Source organism: Montipora capricornis, chromosome 6 (assembly GCF_036669925.1).
Source record: "Montipora capricornis isolate CH-2021 chromosome 6, ASM3666992v2, whole genome shotgun sequence".
NCBI lineage: Eukaryota > Metazoa > Cnidaria > Anthozoa > Scleractinia > Acroporidae > Montipora > Montipora capricornis.
Genome location: NC_090888.1, coordinates 16,876,490 through 16,901,489, shown reverse-complemented (window position 1 = coordinate 16,901,489; position 25,000 = coordinate 16,876,490). Strand labels below are relative to the sequence as shown.

Here is a 25,000-nt window from a genome sequence, read left to right as displayed (position 1 = left end):
TTTTGTAAGTTTCTTTTTCTGTCAAGTGTTATAAAGTTTGACAATGAAATGAGCGAAGTCAAAACAAAGATCACAATCGCCCAACTCTTGTTTATGCAAAGTCAAAATTTACTCTCCAAGACGCGTACGACGTTATTTATCACCAGGTAATTCCATCATTTTGGAAATAGCAGCTACTTTATTATTCATCTGCGTCACAAGTTTTCACTGATTTTGGGCCTCATTTTGTTGAAACTCAAGCACGCTTCCAACAGGCCTGTGAACCCTTCCTGCTTACAGAGCAATACTAAAAAACTTCTCCCATATCACATTTGAACCTTAAGCTCGAAAATTCAATACACAACATGATATTATAATTCACAAAGGCAGAAAATACCACAGAATCCTTTTCCAGCGAAAATTTTATTGAAACAAACAACATATTTGCTCTTAGAGGCGAAAACCTCTTCCTATTTGATTGCGTGCGTGAAGACAAGAAACTCAATTGTGTCAAATTACCATGTACTTCAGGTAAATACTGCTCACTTTGATTTCGTCTCGACGGGCGATAGATTGTTGTCGAAGTCCAGTACTCGTCGCTTTTGAGATTCATGCCTAGTTTATCCAACTGACTTTCCATTATTGAGCTCCATAAGGGTATATTTTGTTTAAGGATCCACTAAAACGCCATTCGCGTTGCATGACTTTCGACGCCATTGCAGGCTAAGTTAATGATTCTACTGTGTCCACCAGAGAAATCTACGCAGTTCCACTACCCTCTCGATCCTACGAAAATACGCGCAGAAGGCTCTATCCACAAAGACACCACTTACCAGGGGAGTGACAGGCAAGACTTTTACCGACACGGAAAAAAATAAAAATAAAAAAAAGAAAAAAAAGAAAACAAACAAACTAAACGCAGACCTCGACTGGGTTTGCCCATAGGCAACCCAGTAAAAAGAAAACAAACAAACTAAACGTAGACCTCGACTGGGTTTGCCCATAGGCAACCCAGTAAAAACTGGACAAGCGTAGTCAAGGGAAGATGTAATACATGCGCAGTAGTAGGCGACAAGATCTTCGGCTGGAACGCGCGCCCGTTTAAGTTGCACAAGGAGATAAATTTTCCTAGCTGCTTTCTTTATTAAACTATCAACGTGATCGTTCCATGTTAGTGTGTTGTTGATGATAGTGTGCGGATCCACGAGGCGATAGCTACTTTGACAATGTTATGACGAAATTCATGATCAATAACAGGACAGACGCAAGAAAAACTGACATCAATTTGTTAAATCGACAACTCTCTTTCTCCCGTCTGTTGAGCAAGTTATCGATAACTAAAGTCCATTTCGCAACGATGCAAACGATTTTTTAAGTCAGCGGTTCTTCTTTTCTTGTCGCTATTTTCCCAGGCTGCCGCAAAACGTACAGGTTATCGATATATAAACTTCTCGGGTCGTGTCGTACCCCATTGAACGGGCTTCGGGATTGGCCAAAAGAACAATAGAACGAACAAAGATAACAATGGATTTAGCACAGAAAACAAGAAAAGTAAGAACACTATACAGCCATTGCAATATAGTGGTCAACAAGAGGTACGACCCTACCCAATTTTCTGTCTGTGGAAACGCGTTTCCTAACACTAACAGTTGCCGGTTTAATTACGTTGTCGACTGTAAACAGTCGTTGAGAACAAGGGACCTAACGGCCATTCTTCATCCCTAGGGGTATCTCTAGTTCGTTCCTAAAACACACTTTTTCAAAAGTGAAACGAATTATCAAATTTAGGGCAGATTTACACTGTACGATTTTCGTCGCATGCGACAAGCTTACGACAGGCCTAAGTCATCGATTGGCGTCAGAACGTTCGTTTCACTTTTGAAGACGTGTCATCTGGGAACGAACTAGAGACACCCCTAGGGGCGCCTTAGGGCCGATTTACACGGTAAGATCATCGTCGCATGCGACAACGGCTTACGACAGGCCCACGACATGATTTACGATTGTTGTGTACGTCAGGAAAAACTTCGTAGCATTTTAAAACATGTTTTAAAACGCTACGACAATCGTAAGTCATGTCTTAAGGGCCGATTTACACGGTACGATTTTTGTCGCATGCGACAACTGCTTACGACAGGCCCACGACATTGTTCACGATTGTTGTGTACGTCAGGAAAAACTTCGTAGCATTTTAAAACATGTTTTAAAACGCTACGACAATCGTAAGTCATGTCTTAAGGGCCGATTTACACGGTACGATTTTTGTCGCATGCGACAACTGCTTACGACAGGCCCACGACATTGTTCACGATTGTTGTGTACGTCAGGAAAAATGTCGTAGCATTTCAAAACATGTTTTAAAACGCTACGACAATCGTAAGTCATGTCTTAGGCCTGTCGTGAGCTTGTCGCATGCGACAAAATCGCACCGTGTAAATCGGCCCTTAGGCCTGTCGCGAGCTTGTCGCATGCGACAAAAATCGCACCGTGTAAATCGGCCCTTACGTACGTCTTCGTGTTGTCATTGTCAAAATGAGTTTTAATCTTAGGTTTTAAAGAATCTCCCTTTATTTTTTTCACTTTAGGGAAAAGGAAGCCGACGCTTTTCGTCATTTAATAGGGAGTTTAAGCGAGGACGTCGAAGCCGAACAACGGTTAAGTGAAAACCACAAAGCAATAGTTCTAATAGACAAAAACAAAAGCTTTGCACGTCCTGAGCGTGCGTTTTACATTTGCGTACTTCACCATACCGTTCTCACCCTTACAACGACGTGAATTGACCAAATTCGAGGTTGTGTGGAAGACGTGTGCACCTGACGATAAATTTCTAGTTCTCCTTCTAAATATCCACACCGTCGTCACCAATATTATTTCTAGAACAATGACATTCACTTTCCATTCCTAGCGACTACCAGTAATCGCAAAATTATTAGAAGAACGGGAAATAACATTTCTGACAACGTTCTCGTTCTCGTTAATTAAGGTCCTTATTGAAACGACTGGGCATGCGTTTGGCGTTTTTGCTTTTCTTCAAATGACGTTTGAAGTTATCTTTCTTCTTCGGCATTGAATAACGGTAGCCGGCGTACAGCAATAATTCTAAAAAAAGACTTTTGCAGCAAAAATGCAAGCATTATTTTTATCAGGTTTTATAGTTGAGCATGATTTGTTTATCACCCTCACAAATACTCATCAACAAAGATCTGTTGCCAACCTTGTACACTGCCTACGGTAGCTGTATATGCATTTCGAAAAAAAACATGTCTTAACTTTGTCGATGGCACACTTGTTGTCTTAACGCCATGGTTTTCTGTTTATAGATTTGGTTATTAGGGGGTTTCATTTCGGAACCGTAAGTATACGCAAACGTCGACTATATAGTCGTTTGTACCTAAAGGACCTAATATGAGATCTTTGGGTTTTTCAGTTCCTGGTTTCGTACCAAACACTACAGTTTCGACTAGTTAGTAAGTCCGCAAGATATCCTACAAGTAATACACAGAAAATTAATGCGCATAGGGAATTAAAAGTTCTATTTTGTTTGCAAGGGACGGACAACAATCCAAAGAGCAGCCTTGCCTTGACGCTGCCTCAGTAATATTACCACTCCCGTCTCTTGTCTTGCACCTGGTACTCATTTGTTCAAAATATTGGATCAGATCACTTCCCAAATATAAAATTGATGTTTGTCGCTCGGCGCCTTTGCTGTATTTACCGAGCTCGCTAATTAGCTAATTACTAGACACGAAACACGTTTTTTGGGGGAATCGAATCCAAGTCACCATTTTTCATATATATATCCGGAGCATGTCCCTTTTTACTTACCTTCTTAAAAGGCTTCCTCTTTCGCTTCACCGCTAAAGGAAAAAGACACAGTTCACATTTGCTCATCACAACTCTCTGCAACCAGTTCATCAGACAAGAGTGATGTACAAATTTCACGGACCCCGTGCACAAACAAGGACTTATCAAGACTTCAGTTTCGTCGCCGCAATGGCATATTCGGCACACGTCACTTTCGAGTTCCAAATTGTCACCTTCACAAACGTAAATTACTGTCTCCCTAGTTTCTCGAGCCGAACCTTTTCCAAAATTTTCGGAGCCATCGTCTCGATCGGCTAAGCCGCCTATCTCAACACAAACACTATCTGACTGGCTGCTAGCCATGTTTTCACAGTCTGAGATTCCTGTTGTTTTCACAAGGTTGGATTCGGATGAAACACTCTCTACACTTCCAGCTGAATCCCATTTACATCGTTTATCACTTTCAAGTCTCAATGGAATTGTCAACGAACCATCCCCATTTTTCAACGGCTCGTCCTGGAGATCTGATGAATTATTTAAGTCGAGCTCCTCTCGACCTAATAAAGTCCTTGTCTGAATTTCCGTCTTGGTGTCATCAATATCCGATACACATTTGTTTTTTGCTATGTCATCCACTATCAATATTGTTTCAGTCACACTGTTCGTAGAAAATCCTTCCAGTGGAAGACTCAAAGTTTCATTTTCACTTTCTACAACAGCCGTGGTTTTGTCCTTCCCGGCAGAAGAATTGGAGCTTTTCTCCTCAGTTTTGTCCACCGCCATCGTAAATAATACAATTCTATCTTGACCTAAGAGGAAAGAAAAAATATAAATCATTAAGCTCCGTGAGAAGTAAAAAAAAGATTATTTTCACCTCATAGCGAACAACACCGAAATTAAAATTGCTTCAACGAATATGGTGAACCCCTTCAGAAACTGAACACATGTACAATTATAAATACATCAGGTTGTTCATCTTAGGAAAACGGCCTTGTTGGCTGATAAATACACGTCTTAACAAGCTATTATGATGCAACAAAACATTTTACACTCTATTCGCCCAAGTCTACAAAGAAACGGATTGACTTTTGCGGGAGAGACAGTTTGTCTTTTGAGAGGACCATTAGTAATTGTAATAATTTTTGTACCAATAACTGTGTGTAGTTTATAACAGTTGTGTTGGATCAATATACGTTATATTGAATTGAAAAACACTAGTACTTTATTCTGCTGACAACTTTCATCATTATGCTAAACACGGTCACAATTTGAATATCAACGAAGACGTTTTTCCATTATACTTCCGTCAACTAGTCTTAAGTTCTCAGTTTTCGTTACTTTAACAGTACCTTTTTTCGTTAATCCCACGCATGTCGGAATCAAAATAAACGAGAATAGTATGACATCACGACGACAAAGTCACGAAAATGTGGTCTGAAATCGACACCTCTGATATCACAAAGCCTTTGCCGCCATGCAAAATTTTAGTCCCCTCTGAACAGGCACACTTTTGCATCTTTAGGGTCCATTATATACACATAAAAGCCTTCCGAAAATTATCTAAAAGCGCAAAAATAAATTATCACTGAGCTGTTGGAAGTTGAACGGAAGTCAACTGGACAAGCCTCATTGGTTTTGCTGGTCGAAATGACGTCACTTGAGTGACACTTTGAGAAATTATATTCTTTATTTACACACACTTGAATGCATCCAATTCAAAGGCCTATACAATGGGAAAATTTGAGCTGTTGGTAACTATTCTTTTGCCAAAATAGGCAACTCAATAGATATTTTTGACTTTATTCGCTTTAAATCGTTCTCGCAAAGCGAATACAAGTGCGAAGTTTATTTAGCCGAAAATTAGTTTTGATTCCTGCATACAAGAACTAACTACTATTCACCATTGCAAAATTCTCGCAAAAGAATCGTTCTGAAATAGGAAAAGTAACAACCAAATGGCATGTCTTTTCGCACTTTTCAATTTCATAGAATTTCTCCGACCTGTAGATGTCAATACATGAATAGGCTTCGACTATCATGAACTTAAATAAAGCTCGGAACCAAGTTGAAAACCCTACCACATCGCTGCTGAGAAAACTATTATCGAAAACTCGTGGATTTTCTTCAACATTTACCATAGTCACTAAACCTCACTTCTTTCAATTATAACTTTCAGTTGAAAAGCAAAACATCGGGACACTTGAGTCAGGAGCACTTTACTACTTATAACAGACCCCGTTAAACAAACATGGCGGAGGTTCCAAATCACTGGAGCGTGCACTGCAGTGAAACTAATAAAATTGTCCACGAAATAGGAGTAAATTGGCAAAAGGAAACGATTTATTATTTGCTTTTGAACCTTACCACTACTAAAATGATAACACAGCCTCCCATTGGATAATTTGCGATAAGGGCCACAAAAGTTGCCACCAGCAACAACTTGCATAATGATCCACTGCCAGGACAATAAAATGGCGCCAAAATTAAGTGCAAGATGAATGTGTATGGTGATGCTTAGTTTTCAACAAGAACTAAATGTTGAATACGAAATTCCGAGCCTCTCCCAGACCAATTCACTACAGCGTTTACGAGACATCTGTCAAAAAGGACAAAATGTGTCGGCATCATGTCTTCGGAGAAATCAGTGCTCAAACGTTTCTTGTTTCCGCATCAAAAGAAGTACACAACGCACCTGAAAGTCTGCTATGAAAAAATGTCAACGGCAAACCATCCACTAAAATCTGGAATAATCAGTGATACTATTCGCAGATTTTCAATCAAAACCTGCTTCGACAAAGAACATGATGACTTGCAACTCTTAACACGTGGTCCTTCGAACTAAGGAGAGTTTTAACAAGGTACAAATCTCACTTTTAGCATCATCAATACTATTTTATCAATGCCAACAAAAAAACGGGAAGGAAAAATGAGGCGTTGTACTCATGTTCATTTTCTTTGTCTCGTCCAAACTTAAAACCATTTTTGGCGCACAGAAACACAAACTTCGGCACGGTATAAAAACAACCGACAATATAATTGAATCAAAGCATTCTGTCACACATAAAACGAAGAAACTACATGACAGAGTAAGATGGAAGGATAACTTACTTCACACAAGTTATTGCGGGTTATCGACCGATTTGTCAGTTCTCTTTCTTCTGTCCTGAGTATTCGAGCAAACCAGAATCTTCATTAACTATAGCGCTGCTAAAACGCTTCATGACCAGAATATCAGGTACAGGTAGGAAACGTGTTCTCGAAATTTTCGAGTTTTCTCACGCACAATATCCAAGTGGCTATTTTGACGAGAAATTACAAACCAAACTCTAAAAGACGTCAATTGTCAATCAATGCGTTTACAACCGTGTTATATAGGTAGCCTCGACGCGGGAACTTTTTTTCGGCTGGTACCGGTTTCTTTGTGATCCAAACCATCATCTAGAAGGGTTTTTTTTTAAATGGTGTAACCGTGACCAGTTGAATCGACAGTCAGTGAATCAGTGAGTCGGTAAATTTCTTTAAGGCACCTGTCCTTGCCACGTTGTTCCAAAGGCGAGATAAGACCACCGTTTTCCCTTGGGAAGGCCGGGGTCACCCAACAGCCCGTGAAAAGAGCGCGTAATGCAACCACAAAGAATATTAATTTTTCTCTCTTTATTCTTCGGCCTTATTTTGCGAAAAATTCTTAGTGTTGCCGAAAGGATATCAGAGATTTTGAGAGACAATTTTTATTTTATTTGTTCATTGCAGATTTGTATGTAGCCAATAATCCGCTGCCACATGTTTCTTACAACTAATTTCAGTTAAACACTTAAAATGATTAGTGTAGAACTGGACCGAGGATGATTCTCGCGTACTCTTCAGTGTCGTAAATATAGACGCCGTCAAACGCAAAACTAGATTTCAAATTCTTGAAAAACACTTTTTCCTTCCGGTAGCAATACAAAAATTCAAATGTCTAAATTTGAAGGTTTTCTTTTCTCCCACCAGTGCACGCTACGAAGACAAAAAACAAAAAAACAAGTGACAATCAATTGCAAATATACAACTGGCTCAATGAACTGTAATAAGAAAAGACAAACCCTGTAAACACCGAATCGAAATATTGTGTCCTTTGTATATAGACAAAAATGAAAATACGATAAAAAAGGAGGTCTACGAAGCGCCACAGCAACGTGGTATTCGATTAAATTGGAGGAAGTCGAAGCATCATTTTAAAAGCGGTCGCATTTGCTTTTCTGCTCATGATCAATCAGTTTCTAATTCCACGGAAACGCTGACTACATGTATCGCTTTCTCAATCTACATGTAGTACACCACCAATCATCACTACCGTGATAACCAAAACCTGCGACCTTGCCTTGAACAAAAGAACTTTCCGACGGAAACGAAACGAAGGCATTGCATGAATTTAATCACTGTGTTTATAACTGAAAGAAGCCGTAACAGTTAGGTGTTTGTGTATAAGGTATCCGATTAGAACCCAAGGATCGAAATATTCAAAGAAGAGTTTGTTCTGACTAAAGCAGACGAACACAATCTGTTGGTTTCAGTTGAACAGCAAATACACCGTATTGTAAAAAAAAATGCTTTGTTTCTTTAGTGGAAGTGCACTTAGCTATCAAGCTAGTTCACAGGCACCCCACTTTTAATAATCTGAAAGAAACAATTCTATTTTCCCTTCGTCTCTATTCTAACCTTCCCCTGGAGTGGGTACCATTCATTGGTAAATGACAATATTATTAAAAAATAAAAGTGTGGCTGTTACAAAAATGAGTGTTGAGTTTCTCTCTGTGCTGTAGTAAATATGTCAGGAACATTTTGTTTTGTGACATGCAAAGGTTAGCTAGCATATCTGAAGTGGATGTATAATAATAATAATAATAATAATAATAATAATAATAATAATAATAATAATAATAATAATAATAATAATAATAATAATAGACTCACAAGACCGATCAGTAACATCAAAAGATTTGCTGGTATAAACCGGTGATCAGTAAAAATAGTAGTAGTATTATAAAGAGGCCAAAAATAGATAAAAATATGTAGATATCACGATATGTACAAAAATATATACAGGATCACGTCACGATTCGAGATATTAACCACTGACGGACACTGCAGACACGCAAATTTACATCGAGATTACAAAATAATTGAATAATTTTGATTTAAAAGTCCTTGTCATAGGGGTATCGCGAATGTTTCTTGATAGAGAATTCCATTCACGGGCGGCCGCACTCTTAAAACTACACTGCCCCATAGTTGACTTGACTCTCATACCGTCTATTAGCGAGCTATCTCTGAAATTACGATCATGCAGTTCAGAGCGTTTGACTAAGTATCCTTTCAGTTGGCGTGGGCAGTCTATATTGTCAATGATTTTGTACACAAGTTGTAATCTCGTGTACCAGTATAGTGAAAACTGTGACGGCAAAATAGCACATACTACAAATATTGATGAGAAAACGATATAAAGTAAATAGCCCAATGACAAAACATCTGGTTACTGGTAAAATACTAAATGAGCAAAACTTCGAAGAAAATAAAATGAAATCGATAAAGATTGGAGTTGAGGCTGATTCCGAGTTCAGTTCAACTTCTTTCTCACAGCAAGTTAAACGGCTATCAGTTCTATTTTTCGGGTGGTAAAATAAACGTTCACTGAGGTTAAGCCCTATCGCGCAGGGTTAGTATTTGGATGGGCGATCAAAAGAGAGATCCGATATGTTATTGCCTTTCAAGGACTCTATACATAATGCATCGCAATGCCTTTTGTTTTTTCCGATGGGAATACTCACATTTAATGGAATCCTTACTATTTATCCCTTTTGGACATAATTTTAGAGTAATCATTCCTTGTTACATTCTTCCTCTCTCGATCCGTCGAAATAAGGTGATTGTTGATATTTAGCTACGGCCGGTAATTTATCGACGCTTTTAAGAATTGCACGTTCACTGAAGTTACTGCGGTAATCAGTCACACGCGCCCCTCAACGACATTTTTTTCATACTTAAAGAATTCAACTGCCGCCACGAGCACAGTACTATTGTCATGGAAACACTGATTTGATTGGCAACCACCTAAACGTCGTTGAGGGACGCGTGTGACTGATAACCGCTGTTCAGCCCTGTCGAGCAAGTTAGAGAGATCCAATATGTTATTGCCTTTCGAGGGCGTCATATGCCGCATCGCAATGCCCAGTTTTTTTTCCAATCGGAATACTCACATTTAACGGAATCCTTGCTACTTATCACTTTTGGACATAATTCTAGCGTAATCATGATACAGCATCCATTCCTTGTTACATTCTTCCTCCCTCGCTCCGTTGAAATAAGGTGATTGTTGATATTCTACAACGATAATTTTTCGTCGCTTTTGAGAATTGCACGTCAGTTCATTTTCCGCACGCTATCTCCTTTATACTATTACTTTTCCATTTTACAACTCAAAAATGCATTATCATTTTGTTTGATTCTTCTTCTGAAAACCGGGAAAAGCTTTCCTAAAACAGTGGACAGTGTCAAATAATTGAAACGCAGTTAAATGGAGGGCATTCGTACGGTTCATCGATTTTGTATATTCTGGCGGCCTTGGTAATTTAGTACGGTCTAGTAATTTGGCACTCAGGTACGGGGTATCTTTATCGAACGAGCAAAAATTATGTACCGTAAAACGGTTTCTTGCCGGGCTCCATGACTGCCCTATCTGCCCACCATTGCTGCCTCACAAAACCCCAATGTATGCGGAAGCGCTATGCACTAGTCTGTGGATTAACAAATAACTCGGAAATGGCTTTTTTCTAGTTAAAAATGGCCGTCATTTTAGTATATTTTGGGTACTTGCAAATTGGCCCTTTTGGCCTCGCTTTCAAACGTAAAATTCAAAAGAATATTTAACCTTGAACGAGGCCAATTTGCAATCAAACAAAAGAATTCTAAAATGGCGCCGGCCATTATACAACATTAGCCGGATGATTTGGCCCCACTGCACAACGCTGGAATCGATGGCAAAGCGACTGGCTGTCATGTCACACTGAGTAACGATGAATGGCCAGCCCAATGCGACAAAAGAAAAGAAGCGCGTAGGTGAACGGAATTAGAGCAGAGAAAACTGATATCATGGCATTCGAAAATTATTACATTCGTAACTGTACTTGACAATGTAACATATTTGCAAAGCTGTACACTGGTCTTTTAAAACACAAATTGACCTATAGACACTGACAAACGAGTCAAGTGAGTTGTATCACGCGAGGCATCAATTCCACAAGTTACAAGCAACGTTTCTTAATTAGATCCTCGCAGTTTGAATACAACGAGGCTGCTACCCTATTCCCTGCCTGTGCGCAATCAATGATCCACCGAAAATGGCGCACGGCCTTAAATTAATTCCTTACAAGATACACAACGTCCAAAACAGAGAATTCATGTAGCAAGTTATAATGCTGCAATCCTCGATTGATGAAACACTTAAATCAAAATAATAAATCACTTAGAAGTCTAGTGTTTGGCCGATCATATCCCTAAGACGGAGGAGTCCACGATGTCTACATCAGTTGGTTTTCAAAGAACTTAGTTGCGACTCAACGAACATTTATGGCGAGATGACATACGAAACGCTGACAACTTAAATATGTTTATTGACCCTCAAGACGTTTGGACTCGGTTAAAGTTGTTGGTCTGACTCAGTGCAAATGCATTGAACTCGACAAATTGTCTTTTCATGGCATTTACGCCGATAAATCGTGACTGTATACCAAGAATAACATCCGTTGACTCCATTGACTTCTGCAGCGCGCAAAGCGAAAATTGCGCAACTCAATAGGAAACTCGACAAGCAGAAACCGACGAGTGTTCCATCAACAAAGCAAGACTGCCACTCTATAGGCGCAAAACAATTACATGACTCGAGCTCGTGCTAAGATGCTGAGTCGGTTGCTTCTAATGGCTTTTTTAACTTCGCATGAGAGAAAAGCACTAGCCTCCATAGCTCTAAACGCGCCGACTCTACGATTAAAAGTACCTTAACTGCGCCCGTTCCAAGACGCCGGTTAAACGAGAATCGTTTCCTTAGCTTTGCACGTCTTGTGCAAAGTCAAACTCCAGGGTTTAAGTGGCAAACAAAATCTGTTTGAAACCTGCCTTTCGAAAAAAAATAGCGTTACCTTAGCACTTACGAAGTGAGTTCCATTGCCCCGATTGCCTGTGGGAATAAAGTTGAGGAACATAAATATTATCTTAAAGAATTTAAAAAAAAAAAACAACATTGGGGCCGATCTCTTTTGAAATTTTGAGTCGTCTGTATGTTGGCTCATTTGCATTTGCAAGATAAATATATACACCCATTTCTAACCCGCAGGTCACTTTGCCATTAGCTTATCTGTGCAACGTATTGTTTGTAGAAGCAACAAAAGGGCCACCTGAAAGCGTGAAACTTGTTAACTCAAGAACTGCGTTGGTAAACTCAGGTGTTAACAATCTAAACAAGAGAAACACCAGGGAGTTGAAAAAACTGAGTATACTGAAAGATGATTAGGAGCTGCCAACGATATCTCTTTTGAGTGCAGCAAATTTTATCTGCGAATCCGCGTTAATTGCCCAAGGACAGACATCACAACGGCGCCAATTTCAATTAACAGATGAGCTGCAAAACTGTACTGAAGTGAAGAAGCTGATAACAAGCTCTTCTGATGGTAATGATAGCGAGAAATCCATGTTAAAGACGACAAAAAGGGGAAAAAAACAGTCGGATCAGATATGTCAAGTGATCGAGGAGGCTGCCTTGGTCTGGGAGTCTTTTCGTATCAAATCGCTGGTGACTTCAATTGACAATTATTTCAGTTGTGAATCAGCCAGACTAAGCCAATCCAATCAACTCTCTATCCTGAACCACAGGACCCCCAAACGTAACAAACTCCTTCGTGAAAGTTACAGACTTCTAATTAAAGGAAAATTCTTTGATTGAACTCAAGTGATAAGAAGGCCATGTTGATGCCAAAGCAATAGAAAAAATAGCTCAAATTTTGCATAACAATAATAGAGTCAAAATTCCAAAAGACTTTTTCAAAGAATAGTGGTATCCCGGTGGCATGGACGAAAATATCCTTGCCAACGAAATCCTTCATATATTATTGTTTCTGGCGCGTTAACAATATCCTGGATTTTTCGTACACTGAGATTCTGGAAAAAGCCGGCCTTCGCCAAACAATGCAACATGTATTTGAAGCTGTCGTGGTAGGTTTCATAGAACCACTCAATTATCTTCTTTGTTCTTAAAAGATGAATAGCAATTGGGCCACATTGTTGCATGAGTAATCGTAGCTTCCCTATGAAAACCAAGTTTATTGGGAGTAACGTAGGCTTACCGAAGATTTGCTTGCAAAAAATGATTTAATTGTGCACCGCTAGATTTTCGCGTCCTGTTGAAATTAAGAAAAGAAGTGGGTTCGACGAGGTCAAGTTGTCCATTAACGTCTACAAAAAATGTTTCATTCAAGGGCCTTGGGGCTCTTTATTCGCAAAGGCAGTTTGACAGGAGTTCATCCCTATTTTTAACAGTTCTGTTAGCCAACAGGAGTAGACTCAATGAACAAAATGATGTATGAAATGTAGACTTTTTGTGAAAACTGCTGTTTTGCAGTGTTTTCGTCGGCAGTTTTAGACCATAAAAAGTTATTCATTCGGTCAAAATAGTATTGATGTCAGAGAGTTTGTTCACTGAAACGAATTTGTTCATGGATCATAGCTTCACTTGCTGAGTAGACTCCATTGCGGTATAACAGGGAGACCGTGATGAACGAATTGAAAACTGAAAATGTAAGAAACGGAAATTTCCGTGTACACGACATTTTATCCAAAAAATAACCTTAAATTACTTCCGCTACGAAGCGTCTAAGTCCTTTGTATGTCACCTTCTTCCAAGGAACCTGGGATGCCCAAAACAAAATTAAGACCTTGCAGCTAACAAATAAGCCCCAAGATGGATTAACGACACTTTCCAGAACTATTAAAAAAGGAGCTTTTTGCGCTACTTTAGCCTAGAGGTCAGTGAAAAATAGTTAAGAGAGGGCCTGTGACCCAAAAACAATGAAGCACTCTGTTTACAAACCAATTTGTTTCTGGTGCAAGGAAACTATTCATTGCCTTCTGTCGTTCCGCAAGAGAAGTTCAGTGGAAATTGGTAATTCTGCCAGTTTCTCAAGTTACGAAATCTGATCTCCACGAGGCAGCCAAAAATTCAGTTTGGACTAGTCTTCCTGCAAAAATGTATTTGATATCTTCCTTAAGCGTGTTTTACAAAATTATTTTGGGCACGAGTTACCAATAAATTTTGAACAGAATACAGCAATGCTCTTTCGTAGCCTTAAAACACCTATGTAAATTTGTCTGGCGCTCAAGATATTAAAAGCAAGAATGTTACACTTTCTTGTAGGTAGCGTAGTTGCAGGCTCAAAGTTTGATTTGTTTCAAAAAGGGGAAACGATAGCAACGCCAAGTAAGAAAATGTATCTTTATCCCCACAATGAAGCTTTCGCTTTCTTGTACGTTGTGTAGTTGCAGGCCCAAAGTTTGATTTGTTTCAAAAAGGGGAAACGTTAGTAACGCCAAGAAAAAAATGTATCTTTATCCCCACAATGAAGCTTTCGCTTTCTTGTACGTTGTGTAGTTGCAGGCTCAAAGTTTGATTTGTTTCAAAAAGGGGAAACGATAGCAACGCCAAGGAAGAAAATGTATCTTTATCCCCACAATGAAGCTTTCGCTTTCTTGTACGTTGTGTAGTTGCAGGCCCAAAGTTTGGTTTGTTTCAAAAAGGGGGAATTTTAGTAACACCAAGGAAGAAAATGTATTTTTATCGCCACAATGAAGCTGATGGCTTTAAGAGTGATTAGCGAGAAAAAATGAGATCCCTTTCTGAGAAACTACAAAGCGGTCTCGAATTTATTGGAATAATCATATCCCAGAAGGATCTATGAAATCTAAAACGAAACTGAAATCACATTACGCATAACCGCATTGGTTAATTTAACGAGGGCTTCACATGCCAGGTCCTATCATAAAACTGGTCACCGTCGAGAAAAATACTTTGAGAGATGTCAGAGATGGGTACTCTAGCTCGAAACTTTGACCAGTTCTCAAGAATAGACCAGAGATTTTATCCGCTCCCTCAGCAAGCCAAATACTATGATGAACATCTGTAAAACAGCTATTACGCTCTGAATTATCGCCAATCGTAGAAACACTATTGAAAGCAAGTTTTTCTTTCCCAGAACTCTCACACATCATGCCTTAGCTGTCAATTTCGGGCGCTTGACTGCCTAAGAAACTCCTGAATCGAAGTTCTGATCATCTAATGCTTAGAAGATCAGTACAAGAGACCATTGTATTGGGGTTCATAGATCAAATGGGAGAATACTGTGATATTTTCTTATGACCTAAAAATGTTCAAAGGCTGTTTAGATAATGTACATGCACTTAGTTTCCAGAATCAATCATCACATCAACTTCTCCATGGAAGTTTTTAATTATAAGCAAGAAGCACAGAATCAGTAAAATGATAACGTGACGAATGTTTCTTCGAAAGAAAAACACCGGAAAAGTGTAATCAGTATAAACTTTAATCGGTCATTATCGGTCAAGGGTGCGCATCACTTCTCAAGTACCTATGAAATTTGACCAAACAAAATTCAAACTCTATTTAACCCTTTGACCTAAAGCAGGAATAGCCTTGGTCTTCGCTTGAGCATTCCTGCACGATATGAATGAATGTTTCCTTCAATGCGACATACAAAGATATGTTAGATTTCTATCTGATAAAAAAATTAATTTAAGTATGTGAATTTGCACTGGTCAAATAAGTTCAATGTTACCCTGCGGATCACATTCAAAATGGCGCCTTACATATGCCGCTTTGAGAGACTCATCTGTCGCATGCCAAACTATTGATAGCTCGGGCTGCAGATATGACGAGTTTTAAGGCGATTTCTATTATCAAGAGGGTGTGGACACACTGCTTCAAATGTTATTTTTCTTAAAAGGCCTCAAAGAAAAAACGCACAAACGTACCTTTACCAGTTCAAGTCTTTTCAAGTGAATCATAACTATCACAAGCGTTTCTCGGAGAAGAAAAAAATAATGATCATATATAATAACTTTCGAGACTTACTTCGCCTGTTTCGGCAGATTAGCCACACGATTCTGGAATGAACAAAACCACATTAAAGCAGATTATTTGTAACTGCGATGACAAGAAAACACCATTGTCGATTGCGAAAAGTTCCACTAGGGTTTAACCGTTTCTGCCGGTATCACATGGAAAACCATTTTCAAATGAACTGATGTTGCAACTCTTGACCCACTAATTTTCAACCTTGTATCATGAAATGTTGCCGAAGTATAAAATAGGGCTTACATGGAACGATCTTGGACAAAGTTAAGCCACTGTTTTGAACGATCTTGAAAAGAACTATATTCTGCCACTTGCGACACACGGTGTGTTACTAGCCCTACACACAGATACCTTCAACTTTCATCCAATATTATTCAAGGCTTTGCTTTTGTGATCTGTGACAGGGTTGCATGGAAAATAATTGCTACCAAAACGTTGTAAAGTAAGTCGATATACTTTCTTAATTTCTGTCCACGCTGGTCTAAGCAGATCTGTGACATGTCTGTTAGCTTCCCACGACAACACTGTTAACTGTTAAAAACGATCAGGAACAGAAAAGAAGAGACTTTGTACCTGCCCGAACAGAACTATTGAAATTGATGACAAACGTGAAAAAATGACAGGAACCAAAAAAAAATGGAACGACATTCAAACAAAGGAAACATAACTTGAAAACAGTCTGTTCCAGTATTCTGTGGTTGACCAGTTGAAACAATGAGCTGAGAGGATATCGACAATAGACACTTCATGAAGTTACATCCATCAGAGCTCCGAAAGACATCCGACAAAATATTCCACGTCCATTCGAAAATAAAGAAAACATATCAAGCTTACAACCAAAGCTAGCTAAGCAATCCGCTGATCTCACCAGCGCTCAAAATAATCGGATCGAACTTGAGATGAAAACTACACCAGTCAGTAATATTTTACAACGGTGGTGTTTAAGCCACTTCCGTGGATCGATCTCCTTCGTGTGGCTTGCTCCAATGTTTCAATACGCAAATTCTTTAAAAGGCACATTTCTTTTCTCGATGATACAAATAAGCGTTCACGAGGCGCTAAATAGTGGAGGGATTGTCTTAATAAACGAGAATCCAAATTTAAAGTGTGCTCATGCGACAGCTTCTGAGAAATACTCAACTGTCAAAATATGCTGCGACAGTGTGTGGTCCAGCCGAACAGTTCGCTAAAACGCAAAAGCTCTTCAAATATTTTTTGACAGAACTTTTCTCGATTAAACAAAAAAGCAAGTATGATACTTTACGAAAGTAAAGTTACCACTAGACAGGTTCACCTGAGTCGTGAAGGCGTTTTTGAATCTCGACCTTGTCTTGTCTCGTCTCGTCGGCCGAGCATCTATTGTTAAACCATCGCCACATCATCTGCCGATGAAAGCGCTGTTTTGCTTCCGAAAAACAACACCAGTAATCCGCTAAACAGAAAATTTGTTTTTTCCTACCTTGATATTTGTGCTTTAGAGTTTCCGTTCAGTTTTCCCACAGTGAAAGAGAATGACATCTCTCGGGCTAAACGGCATTCGATCTCGATGTGGTGTCAAATGTTATGAGCCCCACGTGCTTCATTATAACTCATCGACTCGTCCCGACTTGCCCTTCAAATTAGCGAATTTTTGAGGAACCGTCAACAATCATCCCACATAGCATTGTTTTGCTATTTGAGCTTTTTTTTTTCAAGTCCATTGTTTTGTCTGACAAGATGCGCTTCAAAGATATTTCCTCCAGTCGAGGAATTTTTTTTTCTTTTCTTAAATACTGAAGATAAACAAGGTGCGTTTTAAAGAGGCGACCAAAAATATCCCGAACAGCCATTTAAGCGATTTTTTTTAATTTTGTTTTTTTCGATAGCATCAAGGACAATGCTGTCGTATGCAAATTTCACAACACGCGGTGACAACAGCTGTTGATATGAAGTAACCCGCTCAAACAAAGGTACATCTGCCGTTTTGCCATTATAGTTGGTACTTGTTCATTGTTTTTAAGTCGTATTGGCTAGTCGCTTTCATAGTTCAATTCGACTGAGTATGCGACATTAAACAAATTGCAAGCACTTTGAGAGCTAGCTGGGGCATCTTAGGTCTGATGAGCTATTCTATTTTTGTCAGTACGTACGAGGATCTCTTTTAAAGTGATTACATGATAGCGCGCGTCATGCTTTTGTGTGGAAAGCGACCAGTGTGTCGACATGTGCTAGAAACAAAACAACACGTGGATCCAGCCAATCAGAGTGGCGTATGCTAAAAATGCCGATACGTAGCTCCCTTACGGAGAGTCTACAGAGGGCCCTTTCCATTCAACGGAAATTTCCATTTTCGAGTGGAAAAATCTTTTCGGGAAAATATCTTGATCCATTTATTTTCGAAACTTCCGTTGAATAGCTTCGAATGGAAAGCTCCCAGAGTTCTCCAGCTCATATTATCTGATAAGAAAATGAAGAAGCACGATCTTGACAGGAAAATGCATGTATTAAATGGGGAAACAGGGGCCAACACAACTCGATTCATTCAAGAGTCAAAATATGAGGAGTTTTTAATTTCATTTTTTAGCGACAGTTAAGCTTGACAATAGGGCCGTTTACACGAGAGAATATAGGCCAAGGCTTACACAAGACGCGAACACCCGTATAAATGGTACAAAATCTACGTTCACGGCTTTCTCAAGCCGCGGCTTATCCTGGCCTGGAGGTTTATACTCGTATAAATAGTTCCGTTCGTGTATTATGTAAGCCGCGGCTTATTTTGTCTCGTATAAACGGCCCTATTGAAACAACTTTGATGCTTCTATGGTTTGGAGAAGTTTGAATGTAGGTACCTGAAGAAGTTATAATTCAAACTGTGACTTTTAAAACTACATTCAAAATTACTCGAATTAGACTAAAGGCCCGCGGGCAAACCGCTTCAACATCCGTTCGATTTTGTTGAACGATGCTTAACGTTGTTAACTGCTGAGGAGGGCAAACGGTAAACACATCATCAACATACTAGGGAGTTTAAGATCTACGACGCGACGGCAACGAAAACGTCACAAATTTTGCATATTTAATGAGCAAAAACAATAGCTTTGCACGCTCTGCACGTGCATTTTTAGTTTTTGTACATTTCTTTCACGTTTTCGGCAAATCTACGACGTGAAATGACCAATTCTCAAGTTTTACGGAGAACGTGAACAAAAGGCAGCAAATTTGAATTTTCTGTCATAGATTCAATACCGCACCTCCTAATTCAGTTCCTGGAAGGTTACACTAGTTTTTAGAAGATAGACAAGCCGACATAACGACGAAAACGATTAATAAACCTGAACTTGCAATTTTAAATGACATTTTCGTTACCGTCGCGTCGCAGATCTTAAACTCCCTAGTCTCATGCTGCAGACGCGGTTGTTGCTATGAATATGGGCTTGTTACTATGGATACGCACATGGATACGTCATTGAGAGACAGATTAATGCGCACGCGCGTACCGAACAATGTTGACAGAAGATTGGCGTGGGGGGGGGGGGGAGGGGGGAATTCCGACAACATTCGCGACAACAAAAAAAATGTGGAATGGTTGTTGAAACAAAGATTAAACGCTTTTAAACTCAACAGGAAAACAAAACAAACAGCGGTTACAGACATTTTCATTTTATACTTGACGTTTCGTATGTTGCAGCATACATCATCAGAAGTGACGGTTAAAAACTGTTACACAGAATTTTAAAAAACTAGAGCGAGGAACTGGTGACTAGTTAAAAAGTGTGATAACAAAATCGTAACTTCCGGTAGTCGATTCTTCCGGAAGAAATTAATAAAGAAAAAGCTTCTCACTACCAATGTTTTCATTGAGAGAGGGTTTTAAGTCACTGATTAATAGCGTAACAAAACACTACCAAAATAAACACTACCAACAAAACAAAACAAAACAAAACCAACAACACAACAAAACAAACAAACAAACTACCAACAAAACAAACTACCAACAAACAAAACAAACTACCAAAACAAACTACCAACAAACAAAACAAACTACCAACAAAACAAACTACAAACAAAACACTACCAAAATAATAGCGTAACAAAACACTACCAAAACATTCTCACAACCAAAACATTGGTAGTGAGAAGCTTTTTCTTTATTAATCTCTTCCGGAAGAATCGACTACCGGAAGTTACGATTTTGTTATCACACTTTTTAACTAGTAACCAGTTCTTCGCTCTAGTTTTTTAAAATTCTGTGTAACAGTTTTAACCGTCACTTCTGATGATGTATGCTGCAACATACGAAACGTCAAGTATAAAATGAAAATGTTTGTAACCGCTGTTTGTTTTCTTTTCCTGTTGAAATTGAAATGGCCAAAGGACAAAAGTATTTATGCTTTTAAACTCATTCAACATCGATTTAACATGTTTCAGCACGGATGAAAGGGGGAGGAGGGCAAAGCGTTTCAACATCGCTGTTCAACAAAATCGAACGATGTTAAAGCAAATGTCAAGGCCATTTGCCCGGGCTGTTGTGATAATTCAATACCAAGTGAAAGTGATGATCGTTATTAATTAATGAAGCAACAGGGGCGCTCTAAAGAAGCATGGAAAACTCCAGGGTTTAAGTTTTTATACTACTAGAGACACATAATGTGTCTGGACGACTTTAGGCAATTCGGTTTGGAAGACGCACTAAATGATTTACTTCGTCCAGACGCATAATGCGTCTCTCGCCTGTCTTTATGAAGGACGAATTGAATGACGAACTATAAGACGCATTAAAAAACATCTCAAGTATAAAGACGACCAATGCGTCTTTCAATCCGTCCTGTATTAAAACGGGCGGGAGACCCATTATTCGTCTACAAGAAGTACATCATTAAGTGCGTCTTTGACTCCGCTCTAAACGATTTAGTTTATATGATTAGATTTACATATGTAACCATGGCAACAGTGACCTTTTCACGTGTGAAGATAAAATGTTATTTTCACGTGTGAAGATATTATGTTTTCGCGCGAAAGCTCACTTGGTATTTCATTGGTACTTATATGATAAATACATTTCTTTCTTTCATATAAATATAATTAGAAGTTTGCGAACTTCTGATATCACATCTCAAAGGTCTGAAAGCCTTGTATACGGCCAATTAATTTGTCCACCATAGATTCAAGGCAAGAACTGAGGGCGCAGATCAAATGGACGCCGAATGCATCATGGGCAATTTCCGATGAGAAGACAATAAGAAGTCACTGCGGGGCAGGTTTTCTTACTTCGAGCGGTGCACTTCAACTCACTTCGATAGCAACTGTGCTTTCAACAGGAGTGATTTCATCTCCAACAGCCTGTCCGCATAAAGGGCATGGGAAGGATGGGTCCGCTAAACTGTTAGCCTGCAGAGAAACGACACACTCAAGTGAACCTAGCCTCAAAATGTTTATAATTTGCTAAAATAAATCTCTTCACTCATGACAAAGTTAACACAGAAATGACTGTATAGAGTAGCGTTTTCACGTGACGTCACCGCGGCCATGTTGGTCTACCAAAACAACAGAACGGAGGCCTTGTTGGTGTCACGGACTGCAAAAGAGCCGTATTTTTTGCAAACGCGAGCGACGCGGTCAATATTCGAACGAAAGAGTTCGCGCGAGTGTAGAAACGGCGAGTCTATTATTGGTGTACCCAACTAATCCTCTGGGAATTGAGCTCTATTATCATGCAAACGTTTTCCATTGTTTCGGTGGAAAAACAAGGTTATTGATCGCGTTAGTGAGTGAGGAACAAAAGACCCTTCGTTTCCACAACCAATGAGGTTCTGGTTGGCACATTAATGACAAATAGGTGACGTCAACGATATCTTCCCTATATTTGATGTGCGGGTTACAGACGAAAGAGAGAAGTGATCTCGCTTCAATATAGACAAATTTCTGTCCGTTTAGCCACCTATTATTCATCTAAGCTGCTGAAGGACAGCATCAACCAGTCAACATATATTGTTGTTTTTTCATCGAAATCAGTCGCCCTAAAAGTTACCTTACTGACCCACGACTCACCCACGACTGAGTCAGTGGGACGAACCCGTTAATGTCACAGAATTATGCTTTGCATTGAAAACAGAAATCCAAAGAGCTTTGGCCTTATTTACATGCAAGCTACAGATCTCCGCTTTTCAGTACCTCGAACGAAAGGAAAAAACGAATGTCAGTTATGCTAGCTTTATATGTACCATTACGCGGAGCTTAAAACTGAAATCTAGAGGATAAAAAAGGGAAAGCACGAGCTGTGGCATTTGAGTTTGGCAAAGAAATTATTACCAGGTTAACTGGATTGTCCTGTATAGAACGATGGCGGTAGCCAGATAAGTTAAACGCCCTAGTGAGGCACTGAGAGGAATAATTCGAAAGTTAGGCTTTCGACCGATTTTGGAAGGAGTTAATATTCTATTTGTAACGACTAGGCTTAAGTGCGTGGGCGTAAACAATTACAAAAAAAATTCACTCTTTGAATTCACAGAAACAGAGAATGAAGTAATCGCGAGTGGGACAGATATTTCGTTTCGATATAACGCTAAATCAGGCAACTTTCCCTTCGTACTGATGAAAGGGCGGATTTGCCGAACATAAGAACAAATGAGACAACTTCAAACAGAATCTTACATCCGAAAATGAGTGCGAGAAAACGCGCGACCAAGTCACAACTGGCTCTGCTTTTAATTCGCAGCGGTGTGTTAAATATACACAAAGATTCAAATTTTAGTCATTTACTTATCGCAGCAGTATAGGATCAAAACAATCGAGATACCTTAATACAGTAATAGCAGAACACGTGTCCGCATTGAGCCTGGTGCGGAGCGGTGGGAGGCTGGGTACAAATGCCACATTCATGGCACGCGACTTTGACGGACGGCTGCTTATCAAGAGAGGCTGGACTCGAGAATCGCCTGATCAGCATGTTCTTGAGCTTGTGGATATTGATGAGGGGAAGGAGAAAGAACACAAATTCCTGCCGAACACATCAAAAAGAATTCAAAAAAAAAAAACACCAACTCAGCTGAATGTGAATAATTTAATATTTCGCTCAGGATGTTGTTATTGACGTATTGTAATCTTTTCTGGCCTGGGGGCGAGCCCTAATTAGGCAAAACATTTAAAAAATGGAGTCAACTTCAAACATGATTACAATGATCGGAGGCGCGTGGCATGGATTCCCCAGGGACTAACGGCGCAAGCATAAACCCAAGCAACGAACGCACACTCCATATTTCTTGCTAGAAAAAAATTAAAATACTACGCCAATTTATTGGAGCGTAGGTGTCGTAAAGGTGACAAGAGAGGAAACAACACTCTCCTCAGAAGCGAGGAGGTCACCATGGCAACCGAGTCACAGTCTACTTCTCAGGCACCTGTCAACACATAGCTGAGTGTATGGAATGTATACTTACCCACATGTTTACCCTAAGATGTGGGATGGAGGGAGGGAAAAGAAGCAAGCAAGCAAAAAAGCAACTCGAGCGAAAGCACATGGCAATGCCCCTGCAACCTCCCTGGAGATCCCAGGCAAAACCGCTGCCCAAATTATATTTAGCCATTTAATTAACAACAACAAATGAAAATTTTCGCCCGCGTTTGTTGCTTGAGTGTGCTCATGTTCAGTGCGTGGCTTGTAAAAACCAGCCTCATACTCGTTCTTTCTGTCGATCCGGCTTCCCGGGTTTATTTCATCTACGATGATTACTTCAATGACGAAAAATCATTTTTTCGTTATTTACTTTGGTACGATAGTAAAGGGTGAAAGAATTTGCGAAAACAAGCGCTCATTTTTCACAAATGGACTTTGGATCCGGGGAAGATTCCACTGAGAAAAAAAAACTGGACAAACTTCACTGCCAAGTGGATCGACATTGAGCTGACGTTGATGCTGAGTTAAAGCACGTTAAACTTTCCCACAAGTCTGCAGAGGTGGTGGTTTTGTTGCTTTTGTAGGGAGAGTGCAAGTACAAGCGAGTGAGCCAGCCGCAAGGGTTCTCGTTTGCGCTGCCTCGCGCGGATTCCCCGCTTACTCGCGCGTTCGTGACAAAACCGCAGCGGCCTCGACTATTATAAAACAACCCAGTGCTCGAAGCTAACGGTCGTTCACTCGTCAAAAACGAGTAAAATGTACCATTGGACGAGTGAGAATTACGATTACTCTTACCTTTGGACGAGTAGGCAGTTTCGTGTTTTTATCTGCTTTGTATTTTACGAATTTTAAGTCAATAAAAACATCCATTAAATGTGTGCTTTGTCTTTATTTACGAACGTGCAAAGGGGCATGCCGTGACGCCATTTTGAAAATGGAGAGGAACTGGTTCGAGCAAACACTTCCTAGCATGCGCAGTAGATAGCAGCATGGCGGGAAATTGATTCGCATCATGGCCGCTCGCCGTTGTTTTTCTTTGCTTGGCTATTTCAAAGGAACAGAGCAAAATACAAAGCAAAGTACAAGCAAAGATAAAGAAGCTTCAACAACAACAGACTGTGAAGATTCTGAGCCAAAAGCTAAAAAAGCCAAAAAGGAAAGGGCTTTTAAGGAAGCATGGAGAAAGGAATTTGCGTGGTTGATGTACGATGATGAGTCAGGGAAAATGTTCTGCCAATATTGCCTACATTTTCCAAACAGCAAAAACAAGCAGTCTTCGTTTTGTTGCAGGAGTCAAATTTTCAGCTGGACGGGCTAAGATCTCATGAAAGATCAGCTGGACATGTATTGAGTGTGGATGCTAAAGTTGCTAAAAACAAAGGTGCAAGAAAAGGACAATCGATGCTGAATTGCTAAGACTAGAGAAAGATACTGTTGCAAAGATGGAAAAGCTGTTTAATACAGCCTACTACGTATGCTATCTCAAGATGCCTTTTTCCAGTTTTCCTCATTTGTGTTCTCTTCAAACTAAAAATGGACTTGTGTTAGGACAAACATATAGAAATGATCATGGATGTAAAGAATTTTGTAAGCATATATCCCAGGTCATGAAAGATGAACAAGCAGCTATTATTAAGAATGCACGATTTCTGTCTGTATTGGCGGATGGA

At 39.6% G+C, this 25,000-nt stretch overlaps 2 protein-coding genes, 1 long non-coding RNA gene and 1 pseudogene across 16 annotated transcripts in view; 2 read left to right on the top strand and 2 right to left on the bottom strand.

The window, feature by feature from the left end:
* The window catches only part of LOC138051635 (uncharacterized), a 25,483-nt gene extending 7,650 nt beyond the window's left edge, over positions 1 to 17,833 (bottom strand). The window contains exons 1-4 of one of the 14 annotated variants that reach the window (XM_068897875.1): positions 17,253 to 17,329; positions 13,158 to 13,211; positions 11,970 to 11,995; positions 3,805 to 4,592 (exon numbers count right to left, since the gene is read on the bottom strand). In XM_068897875.1, the coding sequence (XP_068753976.1) occupies positions 3,805 to 4,592; positions 11,970 to 11,995; positions 13,158 to 13,211; positions 17,253 to 17,314 (930 nt within the window). In that variant the 5' untranslated portion in view covers positions 17,315 to 17,329. Of the gene's footprint in view, positions 1 to 3,804; positions 4,593 to 5,132; positions 5,442 to 6,891; positions 7,185 to 11,815; positions 11,996 to 12,212; positions 12,324 to 13,157; positions 13,212 to 13,900; positions 13,948 to 16,201; positions 16,887 to 17,252; positions 17,341 to 17,417 lie in introns of those variants that run through there. The other 13 variants (XM_068897876.1, XM_068897882.1, XM_068897877.1 and 10 more) reach the window with 13 other exon arrangements.
* On the top strand, positions 12,460 to 21,219 carry LOC138051646 (uncharacterized). Its single transcript, XR_011132866.1, has 3 exons — positions 12,460 to 13,026; positions 17,824 to 17,907; positions 21,100 to 21,219. It is a non-coding gene; the product is annotated as an uncharacterized lncRNA (long non-coding RNA).
* Positions 21,190 to 25,000, bottom strand: part of LOC138051640 (peroxisome biogenesis factor 2-like) — a 14,241-nt gene continuing 10,430 nt past the window's right edge. Inside the window, exons 9-10 of the mRNA XM_068897893.1 lie at positions 22,734 to 22,934; positions 21,190 to 21,325 (exon numbers count right to left, since the gene is read on the bottom strand). Of these exons, the coding sequence (XP_068753994.1) occupies positions 21,221 to 21,325; positions 22,734 to 22,934 (306 nt within the window). The 3' untranslated portion in view covers positions 21,190 to 21,220. The remainder of the gene's footprint in view (positions 21,326 to 22,733; positions 22,935 to 25,000) is intronic.
* LOC138051634 (zinc finger protein 862-like) overlaps positions 23,724 to 25,000 on the top strand; it is a 3,141-nt pseudogene continuing 1,864 nt past the window's right edge.